Source organism: Pristiophorus japonicus, unplaced genomic scaffold, assembly GCF_044704955.1.
Source record: "Pristiophorus japonicus isolate sPriJap1 unplaced genomic scaffold, sPriJap1.hap1 HAP1_SCAFFOLD_337, whole genome shotgun sequence".
In the NCBI taxonomy this organism is placed as follows: domain Eukaryota; kingdom Metazoa; phylum Chordata; class Chondrichthyes; family Pristiophoridae; genus Pristiophorus; species Pristiophorus japonicus.
In genome coordinates this window covers 376337-394285 of record NW_027253183.1, presented here as the reverse complement: position 1 = coordinate 394285, position 17949 = coordinate 376337, and the positions used below count along the sequence as shown (strand labels likewise).

The 17949-nt window shown below is 50.2% G+C and overlaps 1 protein-coding gene across 2 annotated transcripts in view; it reads right to left on the bottom strand.

The window, feature by feature from the left end:
* The window catches only part of LOC139250027 (uncharacterized), a 182205-nt gene that overhangs the window by 45869 nt on the left and 118387 nt on the right, over positions 1–17949 (bottom strand). For both annotated transcript variants that reach the window (XM_070872590.1, XM_070872591.1), the window contains exon 2: positions 15865–16212. In XM_070872590.1, coding sequence (XP_070728691.1) covers positions 15865–16212 — 348 coding nt within the window. The remainder of the gene's footprint in view (positions 1–15864; positions 16213–17949) is intronic.

The following is a 17949-nucleotide window of genomic DNA, read 5'->3' as shown; positions in this document are numbered from 1 at the left end:
AATCGGGAGCACACAGGTCCAGTGAGCTACCCAATGTAGTAGCCTGCGTCCCTGGGGCCAGAGTTGTGCACCATGGCGTGTCACCTCAAATGTAATGCAAACTTGTTTTTCTGGACTTGAATGTATATGAATGCAATGAACCTCCGGCATAATCTATATGTGGGGGGGGGAGAATGAAATGGTCATGGACACACACACAAACAGTAACCACCAGCACTCTACTGCCAACGAAACACCAACCACTCACCCAAAATAGAAACGACCCGCCAAGGGTCAACCAGATAGAGCTAAGCCCAGAGCACAGTCAATGCAGAGGCGATTTGCACTAAAGGCTTGGGGGAGAGCGATGTCATGTACCCTACATGGTTACTGCTTGCACTATTACAAGGTGTGCCACCAGAGGGCACTGCAGTGGGAGACTTGTAGGTTACCTGTACAGGTGTGCCTGGCCCAGTATAAAAGGCAGGCCACCAGGTGTAATCCTCACGCTGGAGTTATCAATAAAGGACTAAGGTCACTACAGTTCAAGTACAACACACTGCCTCGTGGAGTCATTATCAGAGCATCGAAAAAGACATAACATTTACTGTGTAGCTCACACTACTAGTGACTTTCCTCAAACATTCAAAACCAGTCATCAATCCCCTCCTCAAACAAGCCACCCACCCGCCTGTCCTCTCTGCCTGCTGACCCATCTTCACCTAAACTCCAAGCCCAACCCTCTCAATGCTGCCTGTTCCAATCTGTCCAGTCCAATTCCAGCTCACAGCATTGAAGTGGTCCTGCCCAAGGTCACACCTGATACCCTACAACACTGACATCCTTATCCATGCTCCTGTCACCTCTGGTCTTGATGGCTCCAATGCTCTCATTGCTGGCCTCACATCCTCAGTGAACTCGACTGATTTGTCCAAAATACAGTCGCTCATATCCTGTCCCACAGGAAATCCTCCTCACTGTCATCGTACAGAGGCTCCCTGTCCCTCAATGCACTAAATATAAACTCTTGTCCTCAGCTTCAAATCTCTGACTGGCCTTGTCCCACCTCCAACCTTCTGTAACCTCCTCCAGGCCGATAACCCCGGCACTCTTTGCTTCTTTAACTGTGCATTCACTCCCCCTTCCCCTCCCTCCATTGGTGGAAAAGCCTTTCATTGCCTCAGCCAGACTCCCTCGAGCTCCCTCGCTAAACCCCTCTGTAATGCATTTACTTCTTGGGTTCTTTGCTTTAAGAATTCATAGCAACACATTGCTATCAAGAACTAGTTGGTTTATTAACAAAGGTTTAACAATCCCACTACACATTACCAGTTCATCCACGAGGCTCACAACTGCATACCTCATCGTGGATGACCTGGGCCCAACTGATTGGGGTTTTATTGAGTCTTGTCAACATCACATGACTGGCTAAGCCACTCACAATGCAACAGTTCTACACTATTTTAAGTAGAAACTTTAAATCAAGTTCCTGGAACAGCTCCACAATTATTTTTGTGAACCTATAAATCAAGTGACCCTTGTTAACGGGGGATACTAAAAGCGGCAAATTAAACAAATTAACTTTTAAACTTTAATGATCAAATTAAAATTTGGTTGCTCGGGGTGATGATACACTCCAGTTCCTCTGGTGTCCACCTCTTGTGGAAGGCCGTGAGCGTACCGGTGGACACTGCGTGCTCCATCTCCAGGGACACCCTGGCTCGGATGTAACCGCGGAAGAGAGGCAGGCAGTCAGGCTGAACGACCCCGTCGACCGCCCGCTGCCTGGACATGCTGATGGACTCCTTGGCCATGCCCAGGAGCAGTCCTATGAGGAGGCCCTCCGACCTGCCCGCTCCCCTCTGCACAAGGTGCCCAAAGATCAGGAGTGTAGGACTGAAGTGCAACCAGAATTTGAGGAGCAGCCCCTTCAAATATTGGAACAGGGCCTGCAACCTCACACACTCAATATAAATATGGAACACGGACTCTTCCAGACCGCAGAAATTACAGGCGGCCTGGGAGTCCGTGAACTGACTTAAAAATCGATTGCACGGGATTGCTCCGTGCAACACCCTCCTGGCCAAATCCCCAATAAATAAAGGGAGGACTCCTGCATAGAGTGCACTCCATTGGGGACCCCCACCTCATCCGGACGGGAAGATGGTGCACCATTGCATGTCCAGACGGCAGACGAGGATGGCAAGGTAGAGAGTGTGCAGGAGCAGCCCGTACAGGAAACCCCTCCGCGCAGAACTGAAAGGCACGGAGGGGATTTCCCGGAAGAGGCTCAAATTGTGAGGCACCGGCTCCTGAAAGAGGTTTCGGGGCTTGGTGCCGATGAGGAATTCCGTCCGGACGGGGTCAGTTTGGACGGGATCGCCCCTCGTGCTTGAGCATCCTCGACACACCTAACGGAGTCAGGGCCCAGGGCTGTTTTTAGCGACTCGATGGCATTGGCCACATGCCAGACCAGGATAGGTGCCGTGCCAGCTCTTCAGGCACCATCCAGCACGCTCCTCGCCATCGAGCAGGTCCCTGACCCTGGTCACCTCGCCAGCCACAACCCTCTCGTCCGCCTGCCACCTAAAATCGCGGTGGTGGAGGTACAGATTCCTGAGCAGCGGCTCCCAAAGGACAGCCGCCACTCCAGACGGGGGAGAGCTGCGCTTGGTGGCGACTCTGTTCCAGACCCTGATGAGTTCCTGGTAAAAGGTGGGCAGCCCCCACATGGTGGTCCTGACACCCCCCAGGCTCACAAACAGGAACTGCGTATCATAATTGAGGCTGTACTGCTGGCGGAAGAAATACATCGCCAGCACACACCACCGAGGAGGGGGCTCAACATACAGCTATCTCTGCAGGGTCTGAAGATGGAAAGTCGCGTGCTGGGTGCTGATGCACACCAATGCCTGCCCTCCTTCAGCAGGAGACTCAGAACCGCAGCAGAGAACCAGTGCTTCCTGTTGTTCCAGAAGAAGTCCACCAGCTTTTTCTGCATCTTGGTGACAAATGCAGGGGGAGGGGTCAAAGTGACCAGCCAGTACCACAGCATAGCGGCCACCAGCTGGTTTATGACTAGCGCTCGACCCCTGTAGGACAGCACTCGGAGCAGTCCTGTCCAGCGCCCTCGGCAAGTGGCAATTTGGCCTCCAGCTCTTGCCAGTTCGCCGGCCAGGCTTCCTCGGCAAGGCTAAGGTAGACTCCCAGATAGAGGAGATGGGTCGTGCTCCTCTGAGCTCCTCCGGCAGGGAGTCCACCTGCCACTCACCCACCAGGAGTCCGGAACATTTCTCTCAGTTGATCCTGGCGGAGGATGCGGCCGAGTAAATCTCCTGGCACTCACGCATCCTCCGCAGTTCAATGGGATCCTCGACCATGAGGAGCAGATCATCGGCGTAAGCCGAGAGGACGACCTCCACGTCCGACCCTTGCAGAGCCAATCCCGTCAACCTCTTCCGCAAGAGGCGCAGGAAAGGCTCCACTCATATGGCATATAACTGGCTGGACATGGGGCATCCCTGGCGCACACCTATCCCAAAGCGAAGGGGTGCCGTCAAAGATCCATTAACCTTAATCAGACACTCCGCGGCCACATACAAAAGTCAGATCCAGGCAACGAAATGCGTCCTGAACCTGACAGTGTGCATAGTTCCGAACAGATACTCGTGATCCATCCTGTCGAACGCCTTCTCCTGTCGAGGGAAAGGAAGGCGATCGACAGACCAGCCTCCTGGGAATGGTGGACCAGGTCCCGGACCAGATAGATGTTATCGTGGATTGCCCGGCCCGGGACCGTGTAGGACTGGTCGGGTGGATCATGTGGTCTAGCACGGCGCCAAGGCGAGCAGACACAGCCCTGGCAAAAATTTTGCAATCCGTGCTGAGGAGGGAGACCGGGCGCCAGTTCTCAAGTAGGCGGAGATCGCCCTTCATAGGCCGCAGGACGATGACTGCCCTGCGCCAAGAGAGGGGCATCTCCCCGGTCGCCGGACTTTCCCCCAGGACCCGCACGTAGTCGGCCCCAAGGATGCCCTGTGGAATTCCACGGTCAGCCCATCCAGCCCCAGGGACTTTCCCCTCAAGAGCTGGTCGAGGGCACCGGTCAGCTCCGCCAGGCCCAGCAGATCATCCAGATTCTCGGCACCATCCAGCCCGACCTTCGGCAGGTCCTCCCACAAAACTCTACACGCTTCTTCGCTGGACGGATCCGGGGAGAACAGAGCCCTGTAATAGTCTCAGGCTCTGTGGCTGATGCCCTCCGGATCTGAGACCAGAGATCCGTCGTCGGCCAGCAGCGTGAAGAGCTGCTTACGGACCCCGTCTTTTTTCCAGCGAGTAGAAGGGGGAGCCGCGGTCCAGCTCCCGGAGGAACAAGATACGTGACCTCACGAATGTGCCTCGGGACCCGATGAGCTGCAGGTCCTTCAGCGTGGCCTTCTTCGCTTTGTACACGGTCCACAGGGCCGGGTCCTCCACGACTTGACCGAGATGGGACTCCAGGTCGAGCATCTCCTTCTCCAGGCGCCCCACCCTGGCCTCCCGCCTCTTGGTCGACCTCTTCGCGTACTCTTGACAGAAGAGACGGAAGTGAGCCTTGCCCACGTCCCACCATAGCCTCAAGGAGGGGAAGCCCCCCTGCTTCCTTCTCCAGTCGGACCAGAACCGACGGAACAAATCCTGGAACCGCTTGTCCCCCAGCAGCAGGTTGTTAAAATGCCAGTACACGGACCCCACCCGCGCACGGAGCGAAGCAAGCTCCGCCCACATCAGGTGGTGGTCCGAGCACGCCACCGGCCACAAGGAACTCAGGAGACGTACGCCCGGGAAATGTACAGGCAGTCGATTCCGGACCTTCCTCTTCCAGGCCTCACCCAAGTGAAGGTGCTGGAGTCGGGATGGAGATTTCGCCAGACATCCACCAAGTCGAAGGACCCGACCAGATCCCTCAACTTCTCTATCGCCGCCAAGCTCTGCAAGGCACCGGAGTGGTCCCTCGCCTCGAGGGTGCAATTAAAATCCCGCCCCGAGGACAATGCAGTCGCCGACGTTGACGGAGCCTAGAAGAGTGGACACTTCTTCTCGGAAACGCACTTGCTCACTAAATGGAGCGGCACGTCCCCCAGGCGAACCATGACATGGAGCAAGTGGCCTGGCACAGGCTTCTCGACCCACAAGATCTCTGGCTGAAAATGTGGGGCCAGCAAGATAGCCACCCCACAAGAAGTGGCAGTGAGGTGGCTCATGCGAACCTCTCCTTGCCATTCCAGGAGTCACATGGCCTCATCTCCCGGCACGGTGTGGGTTTCTTGCAGGAAGCACACCAGATATTTCCCCTCCCGAAGGAGCGAAAAATTATTAAATTCTCAGTGTGCCTCTCTGCCGCCATTGATGTTGAGGCTGGCTACGGTTATCTTCATGACAAGAGCATAGTGCAACCTCTAAATAACCTACTGTGGGGAGGGACGGAGTCATGAGATGACCTCCACTCCCTCAGCAACCCAGTGAGGAACGTTCTGAGCCGGTGCAGCTGAAGATGACTTTTTTTGGTCAGGTCCTGTCCGCGCCCATGGTTCTGACGGCGGACGGACCTGATGAGCAGCACCGACTTGGACCATTGGTCCAGGGACAGGTGGGCTCTATTGCGGTGACCCTGGCATTGCACCAAAAAATCCCGGAGTTCCTTGGCAGGAATGAGGGGGGACTCAGCGGCTACACGAGGAGATCCATTGCCTCACTGCCGATGGACTCCAAATCCTCTCCCGCGTCCACCACCGAGTCCCCGTCCTCCTCCGGGAGGTTGCCATCAGCGGCCAGTCCGTCGACCGCACAGGGTACGGTGAACGGCCCGGCCGCACCATCCGGCCCTACCTCTGTCACAATCCCACCCCCAGGATCATTGGCAGAGCAGTCCCCCCTGGGCTCTTCCTGGAATACCGGGTCGGGAAGTGGCAGCGGACAGGGGTCCCCCTCCGCCCCAGGCACCGGGGAGCACGGAGAGACCGGGCCGAAGAACTGCTCCAGGTTCTCCAAGTACCCCGGCTCCAACATCAGGGACAGAGATTGGTGTTCCTCACCCTCCCCACCACCACCCTCTGACCCAGCGGGCGGGGGTTCTTGTGATACTCTTCTGCCGGGTCGGGCAGATCCCGGGGGATGCTGATGTTTGACTGGGCGAGCTCGGACTCTTCGGCCTTGCCCGCCTCAGTCCCCAGGGCACTCGATCCTGCGGCGATACTTTCTTTTTGCTGCCCCACGGCCTCCGCAACAGACAGTTCTTCTTCCCCATCCCCAGGAGGCTCAGGCTAGACAGCCTTGGCTGTCTCACCCCCCTGAGGGACAGACTCCCCCTGCCTTCGGCACGCGTTGGGAGCACTGGTGGGGGACGCGGGACCCTCACCAGGCACCAACTTCTCCACGGAGGGATCTTGGTCCTCCTCCCTTTCCGTGGAGCGGTGCCTCCTTTTCTGTCTGGAGGGACGCGGAAGCTGGGAGACCTCCATATCTGCCGAGGCCTCTGCCTCCGCTCCCTCCTTCCGGGTTTCTTGCCCGCGCCCGACCGCAGGTGGCAAACTCTCCGCAGATGCGGGTATGGTCAAGGGCTTGGGCACAGAATGCCCCACGCTCGCCGGTGGTAAGTTGGGGCTAAGCGCAGTGATAGGGCTGTTTAGCCCACTGAGGGGACTCGGCTGAAGGTGTTTGTCTTTCTTCCGCGCCTTCCTTCCGCGCGGACGCTCTCCCTCCAACCTGCCAGAGGCCGAGATGGCATTGGCCCCCGACGATGCCCGCGCATCTTTGGTTCCTCACACGCGGACGGTAACGGGGGGAGGACTGGCGGCGGCACCAGCCGAGGCCACTTTAGGTGTTTTGGCGGCCTTGGAGGCGGGGCAGTTCACTGCGGACATGCGCCACCTCTCTACAGGCATGGCAGCACATGCTGTCCAGAAGAAGCGGTAGGCTGTCCCCTCGTGGACCACATTGAATGCACCTTCTGTTACCTCCTCCCGGACCAGCTGAACAAAAAGCTGGCGCCGGACGGAGAACACAAGGGAGGCTGGCCTCCCTGAATCCGAGCGGGATCGGCATTATCCCCGCCCTCACCTCCACCAGTTGACGTAGGTGGGGGAGGAGGAGCTCACCGGGAACAAAGGGCGGAACGTTGGAGATGACAATTCTCTGTGCGGTGGTCTCGAGTCCCACCCACCGTGAGCCCCTTATTCAGGGCCAGGGACACTCCCTGCTCTGACCCCAGGAAGAACATAGCCTTCATGTGCATTTTTGAGGTGGCGAGAATGGCCAAGGGGCTGACTACCCCAGCCATTGCCCTCACGCACTCCACAATCGTCATGTTGGGGTGGGTGTAGCTCTTGACCCCATTCTTTTTGGTCAATAATGTAAAAGGTGGCAGGGCAGCAGGAGCAGCAGTGACCACCACGTGCGCATGTTTTTGCTGGCCCCGCCACCGGCGAAGGTGGACTCGCCATATCAGGGTCCCTTTAAAGGCCACACCCACCCCAATGTCACAGGCCTTCAGGGCCTCTTTAATTGAGCAGCGGGAGCTCTTAATTAGGCACACCTCTCCCCTGCGTGTTTAACAATTGGGGAGGGGCCTCTTTCTCTCTGCTGGGTAGTTTTAATTAATAATAGTAATTGCAATTGAGAGTAGGAAAGAGGGGCCTGAGAGAGAGAGAGAGAGAGAGAGAGAGAGAGAGAGAGTGAGGGGTGGGAAAGAGGGAAGCTGTGAGGGCAGGGTCACCCCTCACAGTGTTGGGTGGGTGCTGGCAGGGGTGCACTCTCCGAAGGTAAACAAAGTCTTTATCGATGGTCTTCGGGTGGGGGAAGAAGATGTCTTCACCCAGGATAGCTGGAACTCCCCAGGTACCATCCTCCACCAGGTCTTAATGATGTTAATTAAGGGAGTTAATTACCCAGGCAGCTCGAGCTGTCCTGGGCCAGGCAATGGGGAGAGGGGTGTTTTAGTGGTGTGTGGGGCCTAGTTATTCACAAGAACCCCACACCCTTACACACACACAAACCCCCACAATGTTCCGGCCTAAATGGTCTCTCCTCCCCCCACCTACAAACTAAAGTATTTTTTGGAGAGTGCAGCCACCTGTCGGTGTTGTAAATGGCTCTGCCTCCTTTCACACAGATGATGGTGTGACAGTTTGTAGTTTGTTCTCTTCCCCTCTCTCCAACTCTGTCGCAGGGGTGTTGAAGCGAGCAGCTCTTGGTCCTCCTCCCTCTCAAGGTGTTAATCCAGCAGGCCTCTTCCTCCTCTCCGAGAGACTCTGGTGGCAGGCAGACAGATAGTTGTAGCAGCTCCTTCTCCACAGGCTCCCAACTCACAAGTGGCTGAAACACTCCCACAACAGCTAAATATATTAGCAACTATTTTATAGAAAACAATCAAGTGCCCCCTGATTAAAGGGGGGGGGACACTCCAAAACATTTATGGTGCCCCCTGTGTTTTTTTTTCCTGAGGGCACCAAAACACTAATTATACAATTGCCCCCTGGCTAAAAGGGAGGGGGTACTAAAACCGACAAACTTAAACAAATTAAACTTTGGACATTAAGATCAAATTAAAATTTGGTTGCCGGGGGTGATGATGCACTCCAGTCCCTCCGGCACCCATCGACAACAGCTATACAAACCTGCTCACAGGTTCATACATTACATAACAACATAAGAAATAGGAGCAGGAGTAGGCCATACGGCCCCTCGAGCCTGCTCCGCCATTTAATACGATCATGGCTGATCCGATCATGGACTCAGATCCACTTCCTTGCCCGCTCCCCATAACCCCTTATTCCCTTATCGGTTAAGAAACTGTCTATCTCTGTCGTAAATTTATTCAATGTCCCGGCTTCCACAGCTCTCTGAGGCAGCAAATTCCACAGATTTACAACCCTCTGAGAAAAGAAATTCCTCCTCATCTCAGTTTTAAATGGGCGGCCCCTTATTCTAAGATTATGCCCCCTTGTTCTAGTCTCGCTTATCAGTGGAAACATACTCTCTGCATCCACTTTGTTAAGCCCTCTCATAGTCTTAAACGTTTTGATAAGATCACCTCTCATTCTTCTGAATTCCAATGAGTAGAGGCCCAACCTTCTCAACCTTTGTCAGCCCACTCATCTCCAGAATCAACCTAATGAACCTGCTCTGAACTGCCTCTAAAGCAAGTCTGTCCCTTTGTAAATATGGAAACCAAAACTGCACGCAGTATTCCAAGTGTGACCTCACCAATACCCTGTGTAACTGTAGCAAGATTTCCCTGCTTATATACTCCATCCCCTTCGCTATAAAGACCAAGATTCCATTGGCCTTCCTGATCACTTGCTGTACCTGCATTCTACCTTTTGTGGTTCATGCACAAGTACCCCCAGGTCCCTCTGTACTGCAGCACTTCGCAATTTTTCTCCATTTAAATAATAACTTGCTCTTGGATTTCTTTCTGCCAAAGTGCATGACCTCACGCTTTCTAACATTGTACACCATCTGCCAAATTTTTACCCACTCACTTAGCCTGTCAACATCCTTTTGCAGATTTTTGTGTCCTCCGTCCACATTGCTTTTCCTCCCATCTTTGTATCGTCAGCAAACTTGGCTCCGTTACACTCGGTCCTTTCTTCCAAGTCATTAATATAGATTGTAAATAGTTGGGGTCCCAGCATTGATCCCTGTGGCACCCCACTAGTTACTGATTGGCAAACTGAGAATGAACCATTTATTCCGACTCTCTGTTTTCTGTTAGTTAGCCAATCCTCTATCCATGCTAATATATTACCCCCAACCCCGTTAACTTTTATCTTGTACAGTATCCTTTTACGTGGCACCTTGTCAAATGCCTTCTGGAAGTCCAAATACACCACATCCACTGGTTCCCCTTTATCCACCCTGTTCGTTACATCCTCAAAGAATTCCAGCAAATTTGTCAAACATGACTTCCCCTTCATAAATCCTGACCAAATTATGCTTTTCTAAATGTCCTGCTACTGCTTCTTTAATAATGGACTCCAATATTTTCCCAACCACAGATGTTAGGATAACTGGTCTATAGTTTCCTGCTTTTTGTCTGCCTCCTTTTTTAAATAGGGGCGTTACATTTGCAGTTTTCCAATCTGCTGAGACGTCCCCAGAATCCAGGGAATTTTGGTAAATTACAACCAATGCATCCACTATCCCTGGCGCTACTTCTCTTAAGACCCCAGGATGTAAGTCATCAGTTCCAGGGGATTTATCAGCCTTTAGTCCCATTATCTTACTGAGTACCACCTCCTAGTGCCTGTGATTGTGTAAACTTCCTCTCCCCACTATAGCCCCGTGACTATCCACTATTGGGATATTGTTCGTGTCCTCTACCGTAAAGACTGATTCAAAATATTTGTTCAGAGTTTCTGCCATCTCCATGTGCCCCATTATTAATTCCCCGGTCTCGTCGTCTAAGGGACCAACATTTACTTTAGGCACTCTTTTCCTTTTTATATACCTATAGAAACTCTTGTTATCTGTTTTTATATTTCGAGCTAGTTTACTTTCATAGTCTATCTTCCCTTTCTTAATCATTTTTTGCTGACTTTTAAAAGCTTCCCAATCTTCTGTCCTCCCACTAGTTTTGGCCACTTTGTATGCCCTTGTTTTTAATTGGATACCGTCCTTTATTTTTTTTTTAGTTAGCCACGGATGGCTATCTTTTCTTTTACACCCTGTCCTCCTCACTGGAATGCATGTTTCTTGAGAGTTGTGAACTATCTCCTGAAATGTACGTCACTGTTCATTAACCGTCCTACACTTTAATCTATTTTCCCAGTTAACTTTAGCCAACTCTGCCCTCATACCTTTGTAGTTTCCTGTAATTAAGCTTAGTACGCTGGTTTGAGATCCAACTTTCTCACCCTCCATCTGAATTTGAAATTCAACCATGTTATGATCACTCATTCCAAGGGGATCCTTTACTAGGAGATTGTTTATTAATCCTGTCTCATTACACAGGACCAGATCTAAGATAGCCTGCCCCATGATTGGTTCCATTGCAGACTGCTCAAGGAACCCTCCAACTCTCCATTTCTCGCTCCAACTTTAGAAACCATTACAAAAACCCATCATTTTGACCAACATTTCCGACACCTCTCCCAATTTCTTCCTTGACGGCTTGGTGCCGGTCGCCCTAGTTCCATTGTTGTGAAGCACTTTGAGACAATTATGTGAAAGGAGCTTTGTAAATGCAAGTGTTTTTTGTCTTGGAGGTGGGGTAGCATTGCTGGTTAAAGAGGAGATTAATGCAATAGTTAGGAAGGGCATTAGCTTGGATGATGTGGAATCTATATGGGTAGAGCTGTAGAACACCAAAGGGCAAAAAACGTTAGTGGGAGTTGTGTACAGACCTCCAAACAGTAGTAGTGATGTTGGGGAGGGCATCAAACAGGAAATTAGGGGTGCATGCAATAAAGGTGTAGCAGTTATCATGGGTGACTTTAATATGCACATAGATTGGGCTAACCAAACTGGAAGCAATAAGGTGGAGGAGGATTTCCTGGAGTGCATAAGGGATGGTTTTCTAGAGCAACATGTCGAGGAACCAACTCGGGGGGAGGCCATCTTAGACTGGGTGTTGTGTAATGAGAGAGGATTAATTAGCAATCTCGTTGTGCGGGGCTCCTTGGGGAAGAGTGACCATAATATGGTGGAATGCTACAGTAGGATGGAGAATGAAACAGTTAATTCAGAGACCATGGTCCAGAACTTAAAGAAGGGTAATTTTGAAGGTATGAGGCATGAATTCGCTAGGATAGATTGGCGAATGATACTTAAGGGGTTGACAGTGGATGGGCAATGGCAGACATTTAGAGACCGCATGGATGAACGACAATAATTGAACATCCCTGTCTGGCATAAAAATAAAAAAGGGAAGGTGGCTCAACCGTGGCTATCAAGGGAAATCAGGGATAGTATTAAAGCCAAGGAAGTGGCATACAAATTGGCCAGAAATATCAGCGAACCCGGAGACTGGGAGAAATTTAGAACTCAGCAGAGGAGGACAAAGGGTTTGATTAGGGCAGGGAAAATAGAGTACGAGAGGTAGCTTGCAGGGAAAATTAAGACGGACTGCAAAAGCTTCTATAGATATGTAAAGAGAAAAAGGTTAGTAAAGACAAACGTAGGTCCCCTGCAGTCAGAATCAGGGGAAGGCATAACGATGAACAAAGAAATGGCAGACCAATTGAACAAGTACTTTGGTTTGGTATTCACTAAGGAGGACACAAACAACCTTCCGGATATAAAAGGGGTCAGAGGGTCTAGTAAGAAGGAGGAACTGAGGGAAATCCTTATTACTCGGGAAACTGTGTTGGGGAAGTTGATGGTATTGAAGGCCGATAAATCCCCAGGGCCTGATGGACTGCATCCCAGAGTACTTAAGGAGATGGCCTTGGAAATAGCGGATGCAGTAACAGTCATTTTCCAACATTCCATAGACTCTGGATCAGTTCCTATGGAGTGGAGGGTAGCCAATGCAACCCCACTTTTTAAAAAAAGAGGGAGAGAGAAAACAGGGAATTATAGACCGGTCAGCCTGACATCGATAGTGGGTAAAATGATAGAATCGATTATTAAGGATGTCATAGCAGCGCATTTGGAAAGAGGTGACATGATAGGTCCAAGTCAGCATGGATTTGTGAAAGGGAAATTATGCTTGACAAATCTTCTGGAATTTTTTGAGGATGTTTCCAGTAGAGTGGACAAGGGAGAACCAGTTGATGTGGTGTATTTGGACTTTCAGAAGGCTTTCGACCAGATTAATGTGCAAAGTTAAAGCACATGGGATTGGGGGTAGTGTGCTGACGTGGATTGAGAACTGGTTATCAGACAGGAAGCAAAGAGTAGGAGTAAATGGGTATTTTTCAGAATGGCACGCAGTGACTAGTGGGGTACCGCAAGGTTCTGTGCTGGGGCCCCAGCTGTTTACATTGTACATTAATGATTTAGACAAGGGGATGAAATGTAGTATCTCCAAATTTGCGGATGACACGAAGTTGGGTGTCAGTGTGAGCTGCGAGGAGGTTGCTCTGAGGCTGTAGAGTGACTTGGATAGGTTAGGTGAGTGGGCAAATGCATGGCAGATGAAGTATAATGTGGATAAATGTGAGGTTATCCACTTTGGTGGTAAAAACAGAGAGACAGACTATTATCTGAATAAGAACATAAGAATTAGGAACAGGAGTAGGCCATCTAGCCCCTCGAGCCTGCTCCGCCATTCAAAAAGATCATGGCTGATCTGGCCGTGGACTCAGCTCCACTTACCCGCCCACTCCCCATAACCCTTAATTCCCTTATTGGTTAAAAATCTATCTATCTGTGATTTGAATACATTCAATGAGCTAGCCTCAACTGCTTCCTTGGGCAGAGAATTCCACAGATTCACAACCCTCTGGGAGAAGAAATTCCTTCTCAACTCAGTTTTAAATTGGCTCACCCGTATTTTGAGGCTGTGTGCCCCCTAGTTCTCGTCTCCCCGATGAGTGGAAACAACCTCTCCGCCTCTATCTTGTCGATCCATTTCATTATTTTGAATGTTTCTATAAGATCATCCTTCTGAACTCCAAGGAGTAAAGACGCAGTCTACTCAATCTATCATCATAAGGTAACCCCCTCATCTCTGGAATCAGCCTAGTGAATCATCTCTGTACCCACTCCGAGGCTAGTATATCCTTCCTTAAGTAAGGTGACCAAAACTGCACGCAGTACTCCAGGTGCGGCCTCACCAATACCCTGTACAGTTGCAGCAGGACCTCCCTGCTTTTGTACTCCATCTCTCTCACAATGAAGGCCAACATTCCATTCGCTTTCCTGATTACCTGCTGCAGCTGCAAACTAACTTTTTGGGATTCATGCACAAGGACCCCCAGGTCCCTCTGCACCGCAGCATGTTGTAATTTCTCCCCATTCAAATAATATTCCCTTTTAATGTTTTTTTTTCCAAGGTGGATGACCTCACATTTTCCGACATTGTATTCCATCTGCCAAACCTTAGCCCATTCGCTTAACCTATCTAAATCTCTTTGCAGCCTCTCTGTGTCCTCTACACAACCCGCTTTCCCACTACTCTTTGTGTCATCTGCAAATTTTGTTGCACTACACTCTGTCCCTTCTTCCAGGTCATCTATGTATACTGTAAACAGTTGTGGTCCCAGCCCAGAATGGTGACAGATAGGAAAAGGGGAGGTGCAACGAGACCTGGGTGTCATGGTACATCAGTCATTGAAGGTTGGCATGCAGGTACACCAGGCGGTTAAGAAAGCAAATGACATGTTGGCCTTCACAGCGAGCGGATTTGAGTACAGGGACAGGGAGGTGTTACTACAGTGAGGTCACACCTGGAGTATTGTGTGCAGTTTTGGTCTCCTAACTTGAGGAAGGACATTCTTGCTATTGAGGGAGTGCAGCGAAGGTTCACCAGACTGATTCCAGGGATGGCGGAACTGACATATCAAGAAAGACTGGATCAACTGGGCTTGTATTCACTGGAGGTCAGAAGAATGAGAGTGGATCTCATAGAAACGTTTAAAATTCTGATGGGTTTAGACAGGTTAGATGCAGGAAGAATGTTCCCAATGTTGGGGAAGTCCAGAACCAGGGGTCACAGTCTAAGGATAAGGGGTAAGCCATTTAGGACCGAGATGAGGAGAAACTTCTTCACCCAGAGAGTGGTGAACCTGTGGAATTCTCTACCACAGAAAGTTGTTGAGGCCAATTCACTAAATATATTCAAAAAGGAGTTCGATGAAGTCCTTACTACTCGGGGGATCAAGGGGTATGGTGAGAAAGCAGGAATGTGGTACTGAAGTTGCATGTTCAGCCATGAACTCATAGAATGGCAGTGCTGGCTCGAAGGGCCGAATGGCCTGCTCCTGCACCTATTTTCTATGTCTTCCACCTGCACTGCCTTTATGTCGATCTAATTCCCACTGAAATCACTGTCACACTGACTCAATGTCAGACTGGAGGGGCGGTGCTCCGCAGCAAGTGCACAAGCAGCGCGGGATGGGGCAGGCGGTCCGGGTGCAACAGATGCGGCGGGAGAAGACATCTGAAGTATTTTCAGGTTGTGTTGAGAGCCTGCGTGGATTCATTATACCCTGAGAAATATGTAAATAGATGTCACTCAGTCCCATGGTGAATCCCCACGTGTCCTCACTTGGTGCCTTTTGCTTGGCCGTTTACAATGGGCACTTGTGGTCTTCCCAGCTGCTCACCGCAGAATGTCCACTCGAAGCTGGGACAGAGGGACCGATTTTGGAAAGTTGTTTTTTTTCCCCGTGTGTGTATTGGGCACATTCCGGGCCCACGGACGAGTTTCTCACGGGACTCTATTATTAAATAGTTTCTGGCTTTCAACTCCAAAACGAGATGCATTACTTTGCCGCCCAGCCATTCTGAAAGCGGATTGCATATTCCTGAATTACATTAACAGGCTGAAGGATGGTGTATTGCAGCTTGGAAAGGGTCGAGGGGTCATTTATTTGCATTGATGAGTGCAGATTTGGCCACTAAGAGATGCATTGTTTTATATATATATACCCTGTCAATATCCTGATTTAACCAGGTATGTCACCATTATTCCTATAACTGCACTTTTCCCTCAACATGTATTTTCCCGTTAAATCCTGTGTGTGAGGGTTTGTCCCACCATGTGCTCACACGCTTTTGTTCAATTAAATACAAATGGAGTTTGTCCCAGATTTCACCCTCCATTCTGTGTTCAGAAATTCCACTCAGTGTTGTTACTGTAAAAGTGACAACGTTGTACAACATTTACTTACACATGAGATGTTGGTATTGTAACATTATTAGATATAAAACCGATATAATGTAGAAAGTACTTACTGGTTACATTCAGCCGGGTTCCTTTTCCATAGATTGATCCCCAAATACCACAGATATAGACCGCGCTGTCTCTGCGCTGCACGCCTCTGATGGTCAGAATGTCGCTGTTACTGGCAACATCTCTGGAAAGCTGAAACCGCTCAGAGAAACCGCGTGATCGGTCAACCCAGCCACCTGCATACTTAGTAAATATTTTGTGTTTCCTATCCTGTGAGAGGTACCAGTGTACAGTATATTTATCCACATTCACATTGCTGCTCTCCAGGGTACACCGAAACTGCACCGTCCCACCCTCGGGCACCGTCACAACTTCTGGGGACTGGATAAGAACCGGACTTGCCTTTAGACCTGTGAATAGTAAATAACTGATGATCAGAACTGATGAGGAACAACATGAAGTAATAAGTTGAAACCGAAGTGATTATAAAATCTCCTGTGTGTTTGCGAATGGATATTGGTCTGAAATCCCACTCCTCGGTTTCCCGCGGGCGCTCGACAGAAAATGGTAAAAAAGATGCGCACCGACCTTTTCCTGCTGCGCCCACCAGAGATCCCGGTCCTGAGGCCTACTCTCCCTGCACATCGGAGCGTGTGTCTGTCAGGACGGATGTATGTTGGAGCTGGAGTGACATGGCACTGGGCAGCCAATCCAGGTCAAGTATTTTCTCATTCATAATAATGGGAACTCGGTCAGTAGGAGTTCTCATTATGATTGAGAAACACTGCCCCCCAACATCCAAACACAAGTAAAAAATAGAAAAAACATCACATATTTAAGATTAATTTAAATTTAAGTCAATAAATGTCTTAGAAAAAAATATTATTTTTCAAACTTTTTTTTAAAAGATTTTTCATAATGGTTTAAAATAAACTGACCTTAGTGGACAGGGTTTTTAACGTTAAAATGTGCTTTTTAAACTTTATTTTTACATGTTTTTGTATGTTTCAAAGCTGGTTTTCAGCACATGTGCATTGCACACCGAAAACCGGCTTTTGTGATGCCTTCCCCGGTCCGTACACACTCCGTACAGACTCAGGGAGGCCGGGATATCTGCCCCAATGTGTATCATCAGTAATTTGTAGCCGAGTTGTTCAAACATATCCTGAGCTTAGCTGTCCCACATTGCCCTGTACTGACCAACAATCCCACTGTGAACAGGCAGCCCAAAAACACACACACTGCAACTGAACTCAGAACTCCTGCTGTGGATATGTTCTTTGCTGCCTTTACCACGGAGGTTGGTACAACAAGGATCAGAAAATCAGGTAAAAAGTTGCCAGTTTTAGTAATATTGTGCGATACCCAACACAAGATTCTGATGTGGGTTCAGATACAGAAGGCTCTCAGTCCACTTCATCTCATCCTTCCAGAATTCCAATACTACCATCGTCCCATTGCAGCGTCCAGCGGTTTGTAAACCTGTCCCGTGTTCTGGCCTCGCCTGGGAACCTGTTCCAGCTTTTGATCACCGTCTTCAAATAACTGAGTCCTGAACTTGGCCTTTACAATCCTGACTGTGCCCTCCTGCCCTGGTTATATCTGAAAGTATTGTTCTGGGTTTGCTTTACCGACCCCACAACACGTGCTGTCCTTCCCCTGGAGCACGGCTACCTCCTGTTGTTTATTTCCAATATTTTTATTCATTTATTCGTGGGCATCGCCGGTAAGGCCAGCATTTATTGCCCATCGCTAATTGCCTTAGAGAAGGAGGTGGTGAGCCGCCTTATACAACTGAGAGCAAGTGCTCTACTCGGAACTCCGACACGGCAAGCGAGCCCCAGGTGGGCAGAGGAAACGTTTCAAGGACACCCTCAAAGCCTCCCTGATAAAATGCAACATCCCCACTGGCACCTGGGAATCCCTGGCCCAAAGACCGCCCTAAGTGGAGGAAGAGCATCCGGGAGGGCGTTGAGCACCTCGAGTCTCGTCGCCGAGAGCGTGCAGAAACCAAGCGCAGGTAGCAGAAGGAGAGTGCGGGAAACCAGTCCCATCCACCCTTTCCTTCAACCACAGTGTGTCCCACCTGTGACAGAGACTGTAATTCCTGTATTAGACTGTTCAGTCACCTGAGAACTCACTTCTCG